This window comes from Sylvia atricapilla, chromosome 2, assembly GCF_009819655.1.
Source record: "Sylvia atricapilla isolate bSylAtr1 chromosome 2, bSylAtr1.pri, whole genome shotgun sequence".
Lineage (NCBI taxonomy): Eukaryota > Metazoa > Chordata > Aves > Passeriformes > Sylviidae > Sylvia > Sylvia atricapilla.
In genome coordinates this window covers 85,318,398-85,340,235 of record NC_089141.1, presented here as the reverse complement: position 1 = coordinate 85,340,235, position 21,838 = coordinate 85,318,398, and the positions used below count along the sequence as shown (strand labels likewise).

The 21,838-nt window shown below is 42.7% G+C and overlaps 1 protein-coding gene across 3 annotated transcripts in view; it reads right to left on the bottom strand.

Annotated features, from left to right (window-relative positions):
• The window catches only part of NPAS2 (neuronal PAS domain protein 2), a 105,308-nt gene that overhangs the window by 2,113 nt on the left and 81,357 nt on the right, over positions 1-21,838 (bottom strand). Inside the window, exons 9-20 of one of the 3 annotated variants that reach the window (XM_066313681.1) lie at positions 21,397-21,479; positions 20,384-20,490; positions 19,097-19,244; positions 18,496-18,577; positions 17,664-17,805; positions 16,844-16,950; positions 16,583-16,675; positions 10,580-10,726; positions 4,670-4,864; positions 3,179-3,339; positions 2,619-2,711; positions 531-717 (exon numbers count right to left, since the gene is read on the bottom strand). In XM_066313681.1, the coding sequence (XP_066169778.1) occupies positions 531-717; positions 2,619-2,711; positions 3,179-3,339; positions 4,670-4,864; positions 10,580-10,726; positions 16,583-16,675; positions 16,844-16,950; positions 17,664-17,805; positions 18,496-18,577; positions 19,097-19,244; positions 20,384-20,490; positions 21,397-21,479 (1,545 nt within the window). The remainder of the gene's footprint in view (positions 1-530; positions 718-2,618; positions 2,712-3,178; positions 3,340-4,669; positions 4,865-10,579; positions 10,727-16,582; positions 16,676-16,843; positions 16,951-17,663; positions 17,806-18,495; positions 18,578-19,096; positions 19,245-20,383; positions 20,491-21,396; positions 21,480-21,838) is intronic. The other 2 variants (XM_066313682.1, XM_066313683.1) reach the window with 2 other exon arrangements.

The window sequence follows — 21,838 nt, the reverse complement described above, 5'->3', positions numbered from 1 at the left end:
GAATTAGGTCAAAAATAAGTATTTTTACATCTTCAAATCACCTGGTTCTTCCAGGCAATGTGCTCTACTTTATCTTCTTTGCCTTGTGGAGTTGAGAAAATATGTTAGTTTCCTGAAGGGATCCAGATATCTGATCCAGATCTATTTTATGTTGATGCTGGTAATTAAAAATCATCTTTTGACTTGTAAACTAAGCAAATTTTATACTGAATAAAGAGTACAGAACAAATCCTAAGGCACTGATTTTCTCCAGCTGGAAATAAACTTTAAATATATCCAAGATAATCTGATTATGCTTTCAATGTACAGAATTACTCATTTCCTTTTAAGTATTCTGCCTGTTTCCACTGCTCCCTTGCTGTACCGGCCACTGTAGCAGTGTGTCACGGGTCAGAAGTCAGAATCAGAATCTCTTAAATGGACACTTCTGCCAGGATCAGGCTCCAGCAGAGACCTGGGCCCCCCTTTGCACAGCCCACTCACCTTGTTACTCTGTGCGCACACTTTATACATCATCCTCTTTGTCCTACCTGCAGGTAGCGTTGTTGCTGATGCTGTTGGTGCTGGAGTTGCATAGGTGGCAAAGAGGATGGCTGGGAAGGAGGGGTAGTGGTGAACCCTTGGTTTAACACTGCTTGTCCCATCAGTATGATTGGAGAGCTGCTGCTGGAAGTCTGCACTTCCAGACTTTGAAACATTTGTTGGGTTTGAGAATACCTATGGAAGAAGGAAGCAAAACAATCAAGAACGAGGTATTGGAAGCAAAAGACTTCTCTTAGAATAGGGCTAACAATCCCTAGTCTTCCTAAATCACAGAATGTTGTGGGTTGGAAAGGACCTTAAGGACTGTCTAGTGACAACCTACCTCCCATGGGCAGGGATGTCCTCCACTAGACCAGGTTGCTCAGAGTCCCATCCACCAATCTGGCCTTGAACACTTTCAGGGATGGGGCATTCACCACTTCTCTGGGCAACCTGTTTCAGTGCCTCACCACCCTCACAGTAAAGAAATTTTTCCTGCTATCTAATCTAAACCTGCCCCCTTTCAGTTTAAATTCACTACCTTTTGCCCTATCCCTATATGCCCTTGTAAAAAGTCTCTCCCCTTCTCTCTTGTAGCCCCTTTTAGATACTGGAAGGCTGCTGTAAGGTCTCCCCAGGCCTCTTCTGCAGCTGAAACCTCCCAAATAATTCCCAATAAATGATTCCCATGCATGGGACCTGCTAATACGAACAAGAGCACTATTGGCAGCACTGCTTTCCCTTACTCTGTGCACGAGCTGGACTTGGAGGGAAGAATACATTTCACCTCAAAATCCAGATCACATTTTACATTCATTAAAAATCTGGTTTATGCACATCTTGTCTTCAGCCACAATATTCACTTCCCAGGCTCATTAAACCAAATGGCCTTTGATTCTGTTTTAATATGCTGAGCCCTGAACTGCAGCAAGAGAGAAGCAAATGCACCTCCTGTCCTGCTGCCTGTGCTCCCCTGTGACAGCCTGAGGGGTGGTGATCTCCTGCAGAAACATGGCAAGGGCTGATTACTTCTTAAGCTGCTCATACACATATTACCAAGTATGATCAGCAGTTCCCATCACTGTGAGCCCCATTCTAGGAACAGAAGAAGCCTCTAGAAACCCTCTGGAATGAGGGATGGGACAGAACCAAAATACTCATCTCCTTTTGCCATTCTGCTTTTGCAAAGCAGAACTTAAATATGTGTTGTTTTGTGGAAGGCTGTGGGCAAAACCACAATGCAACTATTGCCAACCCAGCCTAATTCTGTTTATTCTGTAAAGGGTGATGAGATCATAGTGTGACTTGTGTTCACTCAACAGCTGTTCAACATTAGGGTTTAGTCAGAAATGCTACAGTCTGGAAACTTGTATGAGAATGTGAGCTCCTATAAAAGAGTCCCAAAAGTCAGGAAGTCAACATGAACTGGGAGATGCATCTTTGCAAGTAAAGCCTCTTTTATTCAGAGGCTTAAAAGCAGAGCTACAATATTTACATTTGACAAATTAACTCAAGGCAATCCTAAACAACAGTAATGATGTTTAAACAAAGAAATACTGAATACTTACATTCCTGAAATAACATTAGAAAAATACTGTTTTGTAAAAATAATTATTTTTGAAGAAATGATATGCAAACAGTTGCTTATTATTTTAGCAGCTCACAATTAAGTACAGTGAGAAAAAACAGCTTAAAAAAGGTGTGTTTTGACCACTGTGTTCTGCTTCCTTCATCTAAGTTTTGAGGAGACAAAACAGCTGAGGTGGGGCTTTCTTGGCACCAGTCATTTAACTGAGCCAGTGCTGACTATCTCACATTTACCTTGGTGGGTCAGAAGTTCTAGTGCAGAAGCAGGTAGCGTGTGAGCGACAAAAATTCCCCCAGCCGTGTCTTGTTAAAATGCCACTGGCACTTTGTGTTTCTCTCTGTCATTCTTCCCGATATAACCAGGCAGGGTAAGGCTGACTCTGATGCTGGAAGTCAGGCTCAGCACAGTAACACATTCTCAATATTTATAACTACTTCGTCATCTAACAAAAGGCGGCTACTTCCCCTCAAAAGCAGCTTTGATGTTTTATCTTTTACAAGGCACGTACTTGGCCTGGGATCCCGCCATGCTGAGGTCTGAAGGGTGTCTTGCATTACAGGACCCAGGCATCATGGGCTGAATAGGCTGGCTAAGCAACAATCTGGCACATGAGGAAAAAAAAATAAAGTGACATTGCTGGAAGGAAAGGACCATACAAATCCCACAGTTTGCGAAGAGAAAGGGCATTTTTACAGGCACGGCACTGGGCTGAGCTGAGGAGGTCTGAGCCAGCTGCTGGCTGTGGCAGGCACATCCTGGGCACAAGGTGGAGGCTGGGGCAGCGCCTGCCCTCTGGGGTGATCTGGGCGCCTGACATACACCCCGGCCCTCACAAATCACATTTGTTACCATTATTATCTGCTAAGTATACGTATGCTTGAATAATATTTTACAGCTCCGGTTACATTCACCTTGCGCCCTTCAAAGCCAGCAGCAAGGTTTCAGTTTTCGTAGCGCTACGGGGTCAGACACCTACACTTTGGTTAACGCGCCCGCTCAGGACTGCAGCCGCCGGTGCGCTGCGATGGCGGCTCCCGCCGGGCAGAGCGGGAGGCTCGGGGCTCGTACCTGAGCTGCTGGTCGTGGCCGCAGGCGGCGGGCGCGGGGGTGCCGCCGCGGGACGGGCCGCCAGGGGGCGCGGCGGGGCCGCCGGAGGCGAAGGGCGCGGGGCGGGGCGGGGCGCGGCCGCTGCCCGCCGCCAGCTCCGCGCTGCGCGCCGCCTTCGGGCCCTGCGGGAGAGAGGAGAGAGCGGGAGACGGCCCGGCTCGGGCACCCGTGCCTGCCGGGGCCGCCGCCGGCTGCCGCCACCCCACAAAAACCACCGTCATGCCCGCGGCGGCCCCGGGCCGGCGCCGGCCGGCCCGCAAACCCGGCGCTGCCCAAGAGAACCCCCCATCAAGGCAAGAGCAAAGCTAAGCGTGAGGAGCTGCCGCCGAGCCCCACGATAGGAAGAAGTCAAAGTAAAAAAAAAAATGTAGTGTGGTTGTTTTTTTGTTCTTTTTCTTGTTTTGTTTGTTCTCTGTTTGGTTTCTGAGTTTTTTTCTTTTTCACAGAATCAAGAACAGGTCAGGTTGGAAGGGACCACAGTGGGACATCTGGTCCAGCCTCTCTCTTCTAGCAGGGTCATCCCAGAGCACATTACACAGGATCGTGCCCAGACAGTTCTTCAGAATCTCCAGTGAGGGAGAGACTCCACACCCTCTCAGGCAACCTGTTCCAGTGCTCGGTCACCCGCAGAGACAGAGAAGTTCTTCCTTATATTCTGCTGGAACTCCTGTGCATCAGTGTCTGCCCCTTGTTTTGTATTTGTTATACAGATACACTCTCTACAGTCATTAAACAGGTATAACACAGGTATGTAGAAGGTGAAAAGCTACAGCTGCGGACTCTGAAGACAATCATGCAAATATGCCTGCCACACAACTGGGAAGTAGAAACAGGAGCTCAGTTTTCTATGAAGGGAGGTAGAACAGGTGGATGAAGAGCAAACACTGGAAATGCTGAGAAACCAGCAGTATGAACAAAAAATACAGTGCCAAACCAAATAGCTTTCACAGTTACTGCTCAGGCTGAACTTTATTTTGCTGTGCAGGAGCCTCTTAACATTCACAGCCTAAGGGCCTCAAATGAATCTCGATGTATTCTATATGCCACCACAGCAGACAGGCATTGTTGTGTTGGTGGCATCCAACTGGGCTCAGGGAGCAAGTATTCTGAGAGGTCTCACTATTTCAAGTTTCCAGTGGGATCAGTCAGGTTTCTTTCAGGACCACCGGAAGAACAGTAGGTCACCTACACATTTGCATGCTCCCCTGCTCCATTTTCAAGCTGAAACAGCTGCTCAAGTAACCCTCCTGGCTGAGATCTTAAAGAAAGGCTTTAAGGTAAAGTAAATGATGTAGGAAAACCCTTTTAATAGGCTGCCCTTATACAGCAGAATAAGAAAGGGAAGGCAAAGGCCTTCCAGTTACAGGACCGACATGATTTTACTTGTTTGCTTAATAACCGCTCAGTGTCACGTTTCCATCTAAATGCTTCTCTATTCAAAGAAATGATTACCTGGCCTGGTATCACCCCTGCTTCTCTCAGTGACTGCTGGTTCGTTGTTTGTGAAGATGTGATTTGCCCTTGAAGTTGAGGACTGGGGACAAGCTGCTGCTGAGAAATGGCCCCTGACCTCTGCTGTAGCTGTTGTGGGTCCAGCTGCTGAGTATTGCTAAAGCTCAGGGACGCTGTTGGCTGCTGTAAGATCATCTGGAAAAGAAGAGGGGAGGATTTATTAACACAGCCCAGATGTCTTGAATAATGAATGTGACAGAAGTAAATCCAAAGATATATTCTAAAACAAAATTATCGCATTTTTGGATTCATAACACATTTACTGTTAGTTGGAAATCACCTATCATTCTTACATTAACAGCTCTACTGTCTCTAGTTTCTTGGATCCTTGTTCAGCAAGTGCACCCATTACTTGTGAAATGTGTCTTCAAGGTGAAAGCCTTCTCTCCATGGGGCAGGCACAGCCCTCTTAAGAGCAGTTCCCAGTACATTCATTGTGTTCTGGGGCATTCTGACCAAAGAGAAGAGAGTAACTTTGTGTCTCTTCAGTCCTTTTGTTTCTCCTTTCAACAAAAATCCACCTACCTTTCAGACAGAGCTGTCTTTGAATTTGTCTCTGGAAATTCAACATTTTACACCCAGATGAGTTGTCAAATGTTTTTAATGAGGCCACAGTCAGGCCAGAGCCCTCCAAGCTGAATGGCCGTGTCCTTATCATTGACAGGATGTGTAAATAGACAGTCGCTGTCATTTATCTGATTTCCCATCAGGTAACTGTCACCTGGTGTTCTTCCTAACTGTGCCACGCATTTGACTTGTGCAAAAGAGCTAGCAGCTCCTCTCTTAGTGTTTCTGTAAATTATGTCCTCTCTGCTTTTGCATTTCAAGATGGGGCTTTCTTCTTTAAAAGTTATAGGAGTTGGGAATTTTTGCTTTTCTAGGGGCTATTTCTTTTATTGCAGCTGTAAAGAGGGAAAAGTAATCTTTTAAAACTATGCATTATTAATGCTACAAGCTCTCTTTGCAGTATTTCAGACCTAGCCTTTCTGCCACCAAGGACTGTACAGAGATACACATCCCACACAGTTGACGTAATTTTTGGATTCTGATTCCACACCACTGCTACATGTGTGGAACTCCATTAATTTAAGTGGAGCTACTTAAGTTTTAAATGAAATCAGAATCACAATTATTCTCTTCGTCATTCATCCATCAGTCTCATGCCTGGCAGTACATCTGAGGCACACCCAGTAATTAGTACACCTTTGTGCAGCTTATTGCTATATTAACAATTCCCTAAACTATCATGTCCCCTCTAATTTTTCCTGGAAAAAGCCCATGCCTTTCTCCAAAGGCCCAGCATAATGTATTGCTTTTCTTTGCAAAAGTATGGCTTGATCCATCATGTTTGTACTTACTTATCTAGCTTTAAAAACACAGCTTATTTAAATGTGATAAATTTTTAATTGATTTCTGTGTGCCAAGATTTTACCCAGGAAAAAAGGTACAGACAAATCTTACATTAATCAGCTGGGAGAGGGGGACAATTAAGGAAAAGCAACAGCTTGTTTTAGGTGCTGTAGGCTAACCACATCGCAGAGATGTCTGATAGGAATAAATGGGTCAAGTGACAGGGTTGGGGCTGCTGCTTGCAGCAGGTCTGAAACTAGCTCCGAGTGTTTTCTTTTAAAAGCACTGCTCACTGAGTTTGGAGCCATTACATATCAGAAAGACAGATGGTCTCGCAACTTCTGCCAAGTAAATAGGTCTTATTATGAATAAATCAAAGACAAATGTAATGAAAATTCATTTTCTTGTTTATTTTCTGTACATAGAAGCTAAGCTTTAGACATGTCTAGTACATGAATTTACTTGATTAGCCCTAGCAGTCAAACAGGTTATCACTGATATAAAATTTGATATAAAATTTGGAACAGGCAAAGCAAGTCGTGCATGTCAAAAAAGTGACAGGGAGGGAGTGTGAGCCCACTAGTACTGGACAGATCATTGCAAATTAAGACCTTTAGGAGGATTAGCTTAGTGTCCTCCTTGCACATGACACATGACACTGAAGAAACACTCAGTTCATCCAATGCAAATTCAGCATCTATCAAGGAGAATGTCAGGCAGGTTATGAACTTGCAGCAGACTACTTACTTAGCAGGGACCTTGCTGTGTGCTTACCTCACTTCCAGATGAAGGCCAAGGAGTTTTCTCCATAGAAAGCAGAGTAGCCTACTTTGCAATTACCAGAGTGGGCCACTGGGTAGGAACACGCAGAGTTAATGGTGGGCAGCTAACACAGCCATAAATTTAGAACCAAGTTTATCCCAGTAGGCCAATTTCATTTGTTCATATGTTCATACCCAGAGAGGGCTCTGAGTGTTTCATACCTGGGGACCCTCTGTTGCCATTATAATGGTGAAAGCAGCATTGTTACCCTCTGGACATAAATGACCTGGAAAAAACAAGCTCAGAGAGGGAAGCAATGGCGGCCGTGTCCCTGCAAAACTGAAGACTGAAGATGCCTTAGCAAAACAAGTGCTAATCTGACAGAGGATCGAAGCGTGGAATTTCCACTTGCTACTTAAACCTAAAAGCTTAATTTGTACAAAATGGTGGTTTTTCATAATGTGCCTCTTTTGTGATAGTCATGTCTGAATTCCCCCGAAACACTGAAATACAGCAGCTTTAAATAACAAGAGAAACCTTTTCATAAAAAATAAAATCTTTCCTTGTCTAAGTAGATAAATTAGCAGCCTCCTAACTGTATAGCTGCTAATGACATGTCTCGTTGGTGATTTTGTGGACTGCAAGGTCAGTGAAGCATCTTACAAACATTTTTTAATTGGCCAGATTGTTAACATACACAGCAAAGCAGCGAGGAGAGGAGGGACCCTCTGACACTGCTGCCCCCTCACTGCAAGATAGATGGGTCCTACAGCTAATGGCTGCATCACACTGACAAAGTATCCCGAGGAAGACGTCTCTTTGACTCTACCTGTCCTTTGGATAATCAGGGGATTATAGCTTTTGGACTCATCATTAGAGGCATCAAGACTCTTTCTTTATGTAAAATATATAAAGATGAGAAGCACAGCACTAGGAAGCTGGGATTCATTGGCTTCAAAGAGAGCCTGCTTTGCAAATGATGGGTGGCTGTGGATGGTCTTCTAGTTCTTGCAAGCTGGTCAGGCTCAGCCTTTCTGCCTTCCTCTGCATCTGTGAATTGGCTAGACTGTTCACACTGGAGCAGACACAGCATCCTTCTGACTTCTGAGACTACTCTTTCTGCTCTTGTCCTTCATTGTCGGGAAAGGCAGTAACAGAGATTTAATGGGGTTTTGAACACATTTATTCTGGTTCAGAAACACTCGTGATAGTTTCATCTTTCTCTGCACGAGGCTCCTGCAAACAGTTTCGAATGCAGACTACTGTGCTCAACATCTGTCTGGCTGGGAAAGCATTTCTTGGTGGACTGCTGTACTCAGTTTTGAAGATCTCTGAAGGAAATGAAAATCGAGCTTAATTCTCCATGGCGCTACCTATACACTTCTGCGTGGAAGGGAGTGAACCAGTGGGGATGATATGCTAATAAATCAGCTAAGAAGGGAAAAGCAGGGAACACTTCTCTCTTTTCAGACAGCCTACATCACTCCCACACTTACAGCTCTATTACACAGTGTATTAAAGACACCAGAAATGTGCTTGATAGTAGCCTGTTTGTTACTATGCCTTTTAGCTTTGATAGTAGACACAGATCAATGTCTGCAGACATTCAGACATTCAGACATCCAGCTCCCTGAATGATGAAATCTGTGAAGTAAAGCACGTGGTTGGATTTCTGATTTAACAGTTTTCTCCTCACTGCTTGTGAGTCACAAAAGAGCTGCATGCAAAAGTGTGAGGTTTTCTTTCAAACTGCCCCTAGCCAAGTAAGGTAAAATTAATTCCTCATCTCAATCTATCCCTGCAACAGCACAGTAGCTTCTTTGTGTGTGGTGTGGTTTTTTTTTACCTAGAGAAAGTGGGAGAAGAAAAAGGCCCTGGCCAGGAGTCAGTGTGGCCACTCGAATCTCATCACCTTGTTTGATTGCTCTGAGGAGACCAAAAAGCTCGCAAAATACAGATGCTGTATTCTCCATCCAGCATTGCTGGATGATCCCCACCCAGCATTGCCATTTCAGGAAAAATTGCAGCCCCCTGCATTTCCAAGCTCTTTCCATTCTCCCTGCCTTTTAGTTCTGCATCTGCAGTAAGGTGGGAAATGGTAGGTACTGATACCAGAAAACGTGTAATGATCTGAAAATACTTGGTCCAGCATGGTGCAGTCTTCATGGGACAGGGCATCACCCAAATGGTGTAACTCAGAGCTACAAACTGGTAAGGGGTGGGCAGTACAGAACAACCCACCATTTACTCTCTGGGCCTCTGCCTGAGCTCCCTCTGAGTGTATCTGAGAATCTATTTCATAGTCTTTGCGCTGTTAAATGCACCCTAATGCACATATGAGACAGCTTTCCAAAAATAAAATCTGTTTCCTGCATTTAAGAATGTGCTCTGAAATTCTATTTTTGCCTGAATGATGAAAAAAGAGTGTGTATGATTACTGAAGATGTCACCAGGAGAGAGTAATGGTTGTCACCCAATTAAAAAGAGAGGAAGTGAGAATATCATCTCTTGATATTCATAATAACAATAATAGCTTTCAGACATATGACATGATTCTGAACTGAACACCTGTTAATTGCAGAGAGACTTTCTCTTCCCATTAATCAAAGTCAGTGGAGAACCAATAGAAGAAATACACTGAAGTTAAACCGGATCTCGCTATGTGATTGCGTGGCACCAGGAACAGGGAGTCCTGGGTTTGGAACTCACAGTTGCTGTGTTGTCTTACAGCAGTGCACATGAAGCAACTTAGGTGGCAAGATTTCTAATTTGGCTTCGCTGATCCCTTAATTACCTAAACATACAATCCCAATTTGTTAATGTGTGAAACTGCATTTCCCAGATGCTGATGATAGGTGAGAGTCTATTTCTGTGTTGAAGTTGCAAGCAAAATTCTCACAAAATTCTCACTAATGACTTCACTAGGTCTCATGTTTTCATCCTGTTCATAAAATACTCTTTGAGATGTTTGCTTCCTTGACAGAGCTTGTCTTCTAAAATCATCTTGTTAGTATGACACTCACAAAGTCCCCAGTGCCACATTACTAGCAAGGATCATTTAACCTGGCATTTATAGTTAAATTATGAGGAACATAGCAGTAATCACCCCACATTCAGAAAACTTTCATAAAACTGGATGATTTGTCCATTTGTTATTAAAGGAAACCTGTGATCTGCTAAACTGCACTTGCTATTATTTCTAAGCTTTGGTAGACATAAGGGGTACAAAGCACAGAGAATTCTACTAGAGAATTCTACCTCTGTGTAGGAGGTGTTAAAGGCAGAAGCAGAGCAGGCTCAGTCAGCTTCACCCTAAAGGCTTAAGCCTGTCCAGTGAAGAACAAATTCAGATACCTCCCAGGTGTGAACAAATGAACATCAGCAGAATTTCAGGGGTTTTTATGTGACAAGAAGTCTGAACTTCAACATTCATTCTACTACAGCTGCTCAGTCTGAAGACTTGGAAGATGAAGTAATAAAATGCTATTGTAAACGACCCAAATTATTCTCCTTCTCCTAAGACTGAGGTATTCCTTCCTTCTCTTCTTCCAGAGAGTTCTTAAATCTTTCTTGACATAGGTTACTCGAGAGGCTTTTTGAAGGCAACATCCTCATTCAGATGAGCTAGTTTCCAGTGGTCCAGATATCCTGGACTCTGGAGAAATTTTAAGTTGCCAAGCCTATCAAGAATCACGTGAGAGAGGATGCTTGACTCTGCCCCTTCCAGTAGTGACGCACCTGTACACTGGAGTCTTGGACCAGGCAGAGCTGCTCCTGTATCTTCTGGAGCTCCTCCTGCTGCCACCGGATGTTGGCCTGTAGGATCCGTGTCCGCTGCTCTAGCTGGTCCTTGATGGTTTGGAACATGCTGAATTGTGCTGAGAACTGCGGGGTGGCAAAAAAAAAAAAAAAAAAAAGAGGAGGGGGGTCAGAAGTCAGTCATCATAAGACAAAGGGCCTGAGTAGAACATTATGCTGTAAGGAGTTACTGGTTTCATGATTGTAAAGCACAGCTAAAAAATAAAAATGTCTTTGTAATACACTAACGTGTGTAGGCAGAGATAGATCTTGTCTATTTTCAGAGTTACGCACATATATGAAATTAACTCACCTAGAATGGTCTGCTTACAACTGACCACGTTCTGTTGTATGGACTGTTTTTTGAGAGTATGCTGCTTTAAAATATCAATAGCATCTTAACTGGATGGCAAATGAGTGCATTATTTTCATTAGCTTGTACTTTGGAGCCCTTAGTGTGGCATAACAGTATAATGCAGACGTGTTTTACTAATGCTTTTCTTTTTCTGCACAAAAATAGCAGTTCTGCAATGCTTTGTTCTGCTGATGACTTACTAAGGCATCACACAACACCAACCACTACAATAAACATTTTCTAGATTTGTATAGCTGAGTAGTACTTAAGCAACAAGAAACACTCATGAAGTTATTTTTCTATGTTATGCAAAATGAATACCTCAACTCAATGGAAGAAAGGCTATTCTAAATAACAGTAAAAAATGGAGATCATTCATCAAGGTCAAGAAGCAGGCAAAACCTCCAATAGCAGCAATACTGGCACAAACTGAAATCATTCAAGAATGGTGGAGAGGAGCAATAAATCCCTAGTATTCGGTGCTTTCAGGTATGATTCAAAGTTCACCAAAGTTAATTATTACTTTAATAGGCGTTGGAATAACTGCTTTTCATAAGCTCATATTCCAAAAGTAAAAAACATTTTTTGACAAAAAGAACAAAGCCCTTCAGAAAATCTTTCAGGTTTTTATGTAATCAAGGCATCCAAGATATTTTTTAAAAATGTGCAGGGCAAAAAAAAAAAACAAAAAAATTTGCTGTGACTTGAAAATGCTGCCCTGTCTCTACAGTTGTTCCAGTGACTCTGTGCTAATGAGTGAGCTGATGCTGCTGGAACCTTCCTGCTCCATGGTACACTGGCTTACATTGTTTCTGGCTTTTTAGTAGGAAAAAAAGATAAGACAGGAATTAAGGAGTACTCTGATACTAACCACTGTACACTTCCTCAGATGAAATTTCTGGCTACTTAAGAGAAAGCTAAATGTGACAGAACAGATTTGTATCAGCTAACTAGTTCACCTTAAACCAGTTAAGTATGTCAAAGTACCTTTACATCCCCTCTAGCAAAGCTGATATCTGCAAGTAAATGGCCTTTGGCAGAGAAAGAGCGAGAATTTCAGAGGGTTTATTTCCATTTATCAGGTGGAGGGTGGCTTTTCCACACAGCCTAGGAGGTCACTGCTCAGAGTGGTGGCCAGGTGGAGGTCAGTCTCACAGCCAACGCTGCTTAGGGGCAAGGAGGGCTGCTAAGGTGGCACCTGCAGTTGCCGGTGACAGAAGTCACAGAGCCCCACTTTGCTGCCAGAGGCATCAGTGCGCACTCACAGCTTCCACTGCCTGCCCAAGGAGGTGATGTGAGCCCTCAGCCATGCTGTCACTCATGGTGCCTGTGCCTGCAAACAGCAGTGCAGCATCTGCAACCTGTTCCTCTCCCAGAGCAGGAAGATTGGTGTCAAACCTCCCAAAGGGAAGTTCGTGTTACTTTGAATAGGTGTGACAAAGGAGAAGCCAGAGCAAGGTCTCTTTCTTTCTTTCCTGTCCATGTACAAAGACAACCTGAGGAATGGTTAAGCAGAGACCTCAGATGTTTGGGAACATGAACATGTGACTCGAAGGGAAATCCAGTGCTGCTTGTTGTAGCTCACCCTTTCGGTTCTGAAGAGTACCAGGTATTCTGATTTTAGGAGTGAAATGATGCTATGAGCAACAGATCATAGACAAGATGCAGCTAATTCCTGCTTTTACCTGAGTCTGTACAGAAGGATCTTTAAAAAGACAAGTCTTGTAATCTAATTATCTCTATATGAACTCTTTTAGTGATGACTGCTTTTAAGTATTTAAAAGGATCCTTATTAGAAAAGGAATTAAAAACAGTTTTGGCAAAGAGCTTCATTTTAACTGCCCAGCTTGGTGATGACAGACTGATTAACATGCAAATTCCTTGAAGATCCTTTGAGAAAGGAACCTGGTTTTTTTTCAACTGATCAATGTAAGGAATTTTAAACCAGGTAATTTCACAATCATTTTATACTTCAAAAAGAAACAAAATCCATTTTTGACACTCCAGGCCTTAGTTTTAAATTTGAATTTGCTTTGTAAAGTTGCACACAAGAATATATTGCTATTGATTTTAAATTATTATTCCTTAATTTTTTGTGCAGGTTCTTACATTTAGCATATTCATGTCATATTGTCTTTTTGTTCTCTTTTTCACATTTTTTGCATTAATATACTTAATATCAACAATTAGCTGGTATACTGGAATGAAAGCTGTTATGGATGAAGACAAAGAACTTTCCCTTTAGCTTTTTTATTTTTTCCTTTTCCCACTCTAGCCCCTAAATTGTTGATACCTCTAACCATGACCCCTGTGCTTTACAGAGCTTCTATTGTTTTTGTACAATGAGACACTAACAGCAATTGACCTGCACCAGAGAGTATTTATCTCAAGATCATTAACTGCTCTACTAATTAAGGGAGAAATCTCTAATTGTATAATAAATTAGAAGAGCTAAACTCAAAACATTCCACAGAAAACATTGCTCAGCTTTAACTCTGCTATTGGCATCAGATGAAGTTGCTCTTCATCTCATTAGGTATTTACAACTGTCCACAGAATCCTTAGGAAAGTCATGTAATACACAGAAAAGTATCATCTTCCTAGATATAATCAAACACGGGAGATTAACCTGTGAGATCTTTGTAGTTGCACCAGTTTAATCAAGGTTTGTTAATGCAGGCAAAAAAAAACCCACCCCAAAACAAATAAGCAAAACCCAGAGCAGTAATTTTAGTTTGGTTTCTTAAAAATAAAGTAAAATAAAGTGATGCATTTGGGATCATGTCAGCAGATGCTCTGGTAGGGAGGGGCTCAATGCCCTAGTGCTGGTGACGGTCCAGGGAGAGGGACTGACATTTTCATGCTGTGATTCCTCTCCTCCACCACAGGCATCTGAAAGAAACCAGCTGGACCATGCCCAAAGAGAGGTGTTTTTCTCCACTGAGTGCTACCCTAGGATGCCAGGGTTACTCGCTCTCTCTGGGTGCTGGGGGGCTGCAGCCAGGGGAGGAGACCTGTGTCTGTCAGGATGGTTCCTCATTTCAAATGTGATGAACAAAAAGATGAATGTCTCAAGACACTCAGCTCCTACAAGTGTCATGACAATAGGTAGCTGGGTACAGCAAAGAGACCCTATTTGTTTTTTAGCTCAGTTTCCTTTAAAACTTTCTTTTCTGCCTACCTTCCAACTTTCTTTCAATCCTTCTGGCCCAGGAGATGAGCCATGTTTCTTGTTGGAGACATTCAACAGAGTTGTTAGAGTGTCAAAAATACCAGATTGCTGTAACTTCAAGAAAGCTTTAGCTGAGCAAAGGAGAGAAGGATCCACTCATCCCTTCCTCCTGTGGGAAAGGCTGCACCAGCCCTGCAAGGCACAGCCCCTGAGAAACTGGTTTTCATTAGTTTTGCAGCTCACTGAACAACTTGTTCTTTCTTTCTGTCATCTGAATAACACCTGCTCAATCCCAAACGGATTATTAGTGTTAATCATTATTCAGTCATCAACATCCGCTCTGTTGTACGGGATTTTAATTTATGACAATGAGGAAGGCAAACAAATAAATATTCTAATTGGAAGCACTTGGTTTAAAGTAAACCATTTACATTCAGGTGACATCTAGGGTGACACCGTGCTGTCTGTTCACTCACACAAGCAAGGTGGAAGCTAAAATTGCATTTCAGTGGAGACAAAACCATCACAGCCTTTGCTGGAAATAAAACTACTCCAAGTTCAAGCAGATGGTGCCCGAGGCAGCAGCTAGCTGCTCGCTGCAGACACAGTTGTGGCCACTTATCATGTTTTTCCTGCTGCTGCCACCCTGTAGCCAAATGTTAGCCACAAGGAGACCCAGGGCCTTCCAGCTCCTGTCATCAGTCACCTTCAGCTAAGGACAAGTGGCAGAAAAGGCAGCAGGGAGAAACCTGTGCAGCTCCTCCTTGCGAGCTGGCAGCAAGGCACCTGGACACACTGTTTCTACAAGCAATGAGCTTGTGTTCTGCCACTAAACTGCTGGGAAATGGTCAGCCAGGAAGCCAAGAAGTGTTCCTGGTGGGATGCACGTGTACCTGGTTTCATCCTTCACTCATCTAGTGCTGCAGGCACCTTTGTCTTTTAAATAATTAATTATCTTGCTGTAGGCTGACGTATTAATTATTTGAAAGTGGGACGTACAGCATAATATCATAATATTAATAACAGTTTATGAAAATCACCGAAGTGTGTGGAGATTTGTTACTCTCTGCAGGAGTTTTGCTATGGAATGTGAACATCAGCAGCCTGAGCTGCAAAGTCCTGGTGTTATTTCCCTGCTCCATGTCAAGCTTCATCTTGTGCTTCACCAGGAGTACTGCTGTGACTGCTGCCAGAGGGCAGCCTGTGTAGACAGACTGGAGTCAGCCCTCGTCCTTTCACCAAGATTTAGGTGGCCCAAAGAGGCTTAACCAGTGACTGTACAGCACTCTAATTTGTCAGGAAAGAAACAGAGCTGGCGTGCCATTAAGAGCCTTTTCTGGGGAAGGGACAAGGCAGTAGGGCTCTTGGTAAACAGCTGGAAAGCTGCTCTTCATAAAGAGCTTTGATGGAGAAGAAAGGGAGGTAGAAAAAAAGTCAAACAAAACACATGGAGGTTTATAATACAGAAACTAATTGATGTTTGAAAATGCATTAATGAATGACGGAGAGAAGTATCTGTAAAAGAAAATGAATGCTCAGAGCAGATAATTGATATGCTGTTTATTCACTGCATGCTAGTGTGGAGTCATGAAAAGAATATTAAACATGGAAGATAAATGAGAATTTGTTATTTTCAAGTCAGGATCCTCAAGACTTTATATGTTTTATGTGCTACAGAAATAAACTCTGGGATCTTGTGAGTGAGTATATGGTCTCAATGGCAGAAGCAGTCTAGGTCCAGCAATACTCTGTCATTCCTAATATCAGAGGATGGTGGGGTGTATTATCACAGCAGGGCCACAGGAGAAAAACAGTGTGCTGGGAACATGGTACTCAAATCTGCTTCTTCAAAATCCACTGCAAATGTAACCCTGAGATGACTTTTTGGGCCATCATCCACTTTTGAGATATGAGTTAATAGATTGGAGGAATCTGAAATTTGTCTTCAGTGGTTAAGCCTCACCATTATTGGCACACTCACAAAATGGGTGTTGTTGAATTTGCATGTCCTTTACTGCTGGTTAGTTCTGCATCAGCACAGCCAAACAGGTGTTTTTGGCAGGACTGGGTGTCTCTGCTAGTTTTTTGTTTTAATTCTCATTGAGAATTTTATCTTGATGGGACCTGGTTCTGATAAAAGCAAAGTTGAAAAGTCTTTGTCTGTTTTTTGTCCTCCTGTGAAATAGGTGTGGGCACACCTGAATCTACATGCACCTGGGCTTCTGAGCAGCTGCATGCAGCTGTATGTTTAAACATACAAGTGTATAATTCAGATTACTTCCCCACAATATTTTAAGTGTTTGAGAGTTTGGATTTGAGGATTTTAGTTACTAGACAGGTAACCTAAAAGCCCCAAAAAGAGAAAATATCAGGAGATAAGCAAGTGACCTATTCCACTTCCAAATTCCCAACTAACCTGTGCCAGAGGTGCAGGCTGATTTTGCAGAGTTGCTTGAGGCAGCAACTGCTGTGGGAGAAGCTCACATGGAAGCTGAGAAGGCAAAGAAACCTAGGTTAAAAAAAAAAACAAACCAAAACTTATAAGTTTGGCTCCTTTAAAGTTTAGGTTTCTTCTAATGCCGTGGCTTCTGTGTAAGTTGTTTTCAATTGCTACGCTGCGTATGTGGCACATGCTGTTGCACCCTCTGCCTATTTCCATGATTCTTTGTGAAGTTACCTGAAGAGCAGTAGGTTGGCTGAGTCTGTGCATGGATAAATCCTGCTGTGTGCTCGGTGTTCTTGGCAAGGGAGTGTTAGACTCCGTAATCAGCTTTGTTGGTGTAGCTGCAAGAAAAGTACCAGTGAGATCTTACACGCTGGAAATCAACCCTTGTTTGAAATGGGTAGCATGACAAGACCTGGGTAGGAGTTGTAATGGCCTGGCTAAATTCCAGTGGGAGCCAGAGCTGTTCTTGTTGACTTCAATGGCAATAAAAATAAACTGATAAGGAGGGTCTGGGCAAAGATTAAAGTAAATGAGACAGATTATGATTCTATGCTCCAATGAGCAGTGCAAAAGGACCCATGAACCAGCTGGAACTCCTTTTATATGGGCCAAATAATTGTAACTTTAGGTTAGCTCATTGGCTTTTTTTCCAGATCAGGAAGCAGAAATAGTATACCCAAGTCAACACTGGAGCATCCAAAATCTTGGCCAGAGGAGAGTCACCCACAGGCTGCTGCTACTCATGTAAGTCTAGAGAAGTCTCATATTGCTCACACTGGTGCCCTCAAATCTGAACACAAAAACCTCACTTTGGTAACAGACTGAAACAGCATATTTCATGTCTAATCCCGCTGTTCATCTTCCAGCATTTAGGTGGTTGTGCTAGAACCTTCCCTCCTGTACATTACCACTTCAGCTTTTGCACTTCTCTGTCAGTGCAGATCAACAATACCTCATAATGTACCGTCAAATTGGCAGCGGTGGTATAAAGCACACCTTCTTTAACTTGGCTAAATTAAAAATAATTCCATAACTCAAGAGTGCCACTCACATGCTGGGTCTGACTTGGGTGTGTGGGAAGATTTTGGCGAGCTCCTGGATGATACTGAGGGTGTCCGACTAGCGCTGAGGATTGAGGCACCAATATCAAGTGCATTAAAGTGCTGTTCAGGATCCAAGCTGGTGCCACTGTCCTAAAACAAACCAGAAAAGGAGAATAGCTATTGCATCTGTCAGAGGTAAACAATTTTGAAATTTAGTAATAGTAGCACACCAGTTCTTTGGCAGACCTAAAATAACTTGAGCAGAACTAATCTCAGGAAGGCCAGCAGAAGACCTGGACAAAGGCATCAATGCCCCTTCCAAACAGCATCAAACTAATGCATTTTACAAACAACTATCACTGAGTTAGAAATAAATAGCAGGCTACTGCTATAGTCACTTTGTACCTTCAGATGTTTTTCTGAATCTCTGTGTTCAGTTGGATGCGACAGCAACTGCAGCCTCTGTGAGACACTCGGCTGTGCACTGAGGATGAGCTTTGCTGTCTTTCTTCAAGAGATCACAGAGATGTAGCCAAGAAGGCTGATTGCCAGAACTTGTCAAATCTTAAAACCATAGTACCTTGCCAAGGAAAAGCTGAAGTATCTCACACTGCCCCTGCCCATGTTCCACTTCATTTGTGGCTGTTACTTATCTCCAGGTTTATGCTTTCATAAACTCACCTAATTTATGTCAAAATTATTCAAGTGAGCAATGAGTTCTAAAGTTGAGAGGATCCACCAATACTGGAGAAAGACAATGCTGCAGTCTTTGGTGACGTTAACATGGGAACAAATTGTGATTACTACATAAATTCATGGAAAAAACTTTTCTCATAGTACCTTTAGGGCTGAGGACACAACCTCTGAGGACACTTCTTCCAAGCCCATCTCCTGTCTTCTCTCCACCCGAACATCTGCATAACTGAATGGAAAACATAATTCTGTGTATCAACGTGGAATGGTTTTATTTCTTAAAACATGCTTTAAGAGAGTGGAGGAACAAATTACTGTACATTTCACAAGTTAAAAGAACAGCTGAAAAGTGACTTAAGCCGAATGCTACTGAGTAACATCTGAGAGTTTTAATTTTCAGGTTTTGCTCTGTTCCTACCTCTTGAAGTCAAGATGCATATTAAAGAACTATATAAAAAGGTCAAGTTCACATCCTACAACCACTTTATGAATTCACTGGAAAGCTTCTACACATCCCTTTAAAAACAACATAAGGTTTAGAGGAAGTGAATATTTAAGGGATCTATCTATTCTCAGTTTTTGCATAAAATGGTTTTTGCAAAAACCTATTTCCTTCAGAAAGTTCACGCTTAATTTTTTTGTTATGTAAATGATGTCATATTTTTAAAAGAAAATGTTGGCAGATATGAGGATGCTCCTATCTTACTGTCCTTTTTGTCCCGACCGGCTGATAATGTATCTTCCATACCTTACCACCATGTGTGTGCACACAATGAACTCTGGCTTGGAGTTCCACTGGTGGTAGGTGATGTAGTAATGGGTCTGGAGCCAGATCCACTGCTGTCCTTTGGTCAGAAACCGATAGCAGCACGACTTCCCCTTGCCGAACTGCATCACTGCCAGCAGAAAATACACACAGCTTGTAGCACAATTTCCCACGTGAAAATGACATGAAATGTGAAAAAAAAAGTGACAAAAGTATCCTGTCATAAGTAGACAGGAGTATAAGCACCAATTTCGAGTAAGTGCTCCTCTCAGCCTTCTGACAGAACAAAAATCATAATGATTAGCAGGTATCTTCTTCTGACACTTTGGATGGTACATTCCTACACAGTATAATTAATCTTAAGTTTGGACATTAATGAATTAGTGTCCAACAAAATTTAAACATAGATCTAACCCTGCTATATGTGCTGATTACATACTGCTTAATTAGACACCTGGGATTATTTTCTAAGAGCGATCATCTTGAATTCAGAGTAGAAAAGTACAGGATAAAAATCCTTGAAAAGAATAGTATTATGTGCAGATGGATTTAAAATGAGGTAAGCACAGGAGATAATACTGTGCAAAGACAAAAATAATTTGAAAGAAAATTCCCAGACTGACAGGAATTCAAACTACAGCAAACCAGGGTGTACTGAAGGTTTTGAAAATTCACCAACCAAATTAACCTCTGCTTTTTCCCTCTGGTGATTTCAAGAGGTTCCCAAACATCCACATATTTAGCCTTTCTATATTTCAATGTCAACATATAAAAACTAATGTTGACAGGATACTTTCAAGACAGGCAGAAGTGGTAAGCTGAGATGTTACAGCCAGTTCTGTAGGCAAATATTTGAAAAGATTGCCTTATTTTCTTTACTTTGTGAAAGAGTTTTTCAATTAAATCCTAATAGACCGTATTTAAATAATCACTGCTAATCCCAAATACACAGTGAACAACGTTAGCAGAAATAATCCAAAAGAATTACTTGAACTATTTCTGTATATTCTTTACTAACAGGACAGGGGTCAAATCTGGCATATTTTATCCACTCAGTGAGTCTCACTGACTACTTTTGGGGAAGGTAATATTGTGTTTTTCAGAGCTTGGTAAGTCTGTCCCAGATGACAATCAGCCGCAATGCCTGCAGTCTGCTACAGCTCTGCTAAGATATACAGGCTGAGGCAAGAGTCAAACCTCCCCTTCCAAACAACATTTCACTGAGGTGTCCCAGTGACTTCCCAGCAACCTGGGCCACGTGATACTTACAGTGTTCATGGCACCTTGCTAGCAGCTCTAGGTCATCTATGTGGTAATAGTCATAGCCAGAAGTACCCAGCACTTCAAAAGGCAAGTATCCGATAATCGGCGGTGCTCTGCGTTGGGCACAACGTGAAACAGTCCATGAAACACAGCACAAGCAGATCTGCATGTTGATGCAGAGATGCAAACAGCCCAGATCTACTTTCACTTATCAGTGTATAGTTGTTCACTTCAGGGGGCTGGGCCCTGGCTTTTCCCTACCTTGAGCCTGGGATACCCAGCTGGGCACAGCAATACCGGCAGGCATCATCCCACCAGGACTATGACAACACCCCTTCTTGAGAGAAAATGTGATTGTGGAAAGCAGTCCAGCTTCTCAGGGACTTTGACACAGGAATCTGCTGTGAGGGAGGCTGGCTGCTGCTTGGTCAGGGGCTCTGGGATGGCTCCTGCAGCCCTTACACAGGGGAAAATGCATGGGGAGGTGTTTGGAAGCCATCATGTGCTGGGACTGGGGGGATAAGAGAAGAAATCATCTGTGCTGCTTTCCTGTGGGTGCCTGGAGAGCTCATCTGTGGCATGCTGAGGCACTTGCTTTGTACTTTTGCCAGCACAGATGCCTCAGGCCAGCATAGACTTTCCCTCCATAACTCAGTGGGAATTGCACACACGCAATCAATGACTGGATTTGGAAAGAAGGATTTCTGCAGCTGTATAATAATTAGATCATTTTGCCATGTGACAGACTTTGGTCTGTTGATAATTTTAAAGGAAGGAAGAACAAGCTAATCAAAAATTCAGCTGAAGAAACAGCATCCTTTTGTTTTAAAAGCCCATTAAAAATAAAGGCAAAAGCAAATGTAAAATAGTACACATCAGCTTTTGTAGGAATTTTGGTGGCAGCCCTCCTGGTCATGAGATTTAAATGTGATATGGAACACTACTTGAGAGAACTGTACTTGTGAAATAGTAGTAGAAAAGCACAAAGCACAACCAACAGGGCTTTTCTTGTTACCAACCTGTGATCCAGGAATAAAAATTTCCACTCCAGACTGTGTCTTGATGTGAATTCCTCTAGAGGCTCTTCTACAATGCACATCTCCTGTCCAATGGAGAAAACTGACTTACTTAGAGTTGGAGCTTCACCCCTCTGCTTCATCTAGCTTTTGTTAGCTATAAATACATGGTGCATAGGAGGAGAAAACAGAGGATTCGCCCATTTTCTGGCCATATCAGAGAGCAAACTACTGCATTTATCAATGCCAACTTTTTTATAGGAGACAGGGAGAAGAACTTGTAATGCACACGTACTTAAGAGCTGAGACTTTGCCTCAGGGTGCCAAAACTTTTTTGGCTTTGAAGCGGTGCCTGGGGTGTGATGGCCGTGGGCTTTCCCAGCATCCAGCCTGTGCCTGATCCCACCAGGGCTTGCCACATCTTGCTTCACTCCCTCTATGTTAC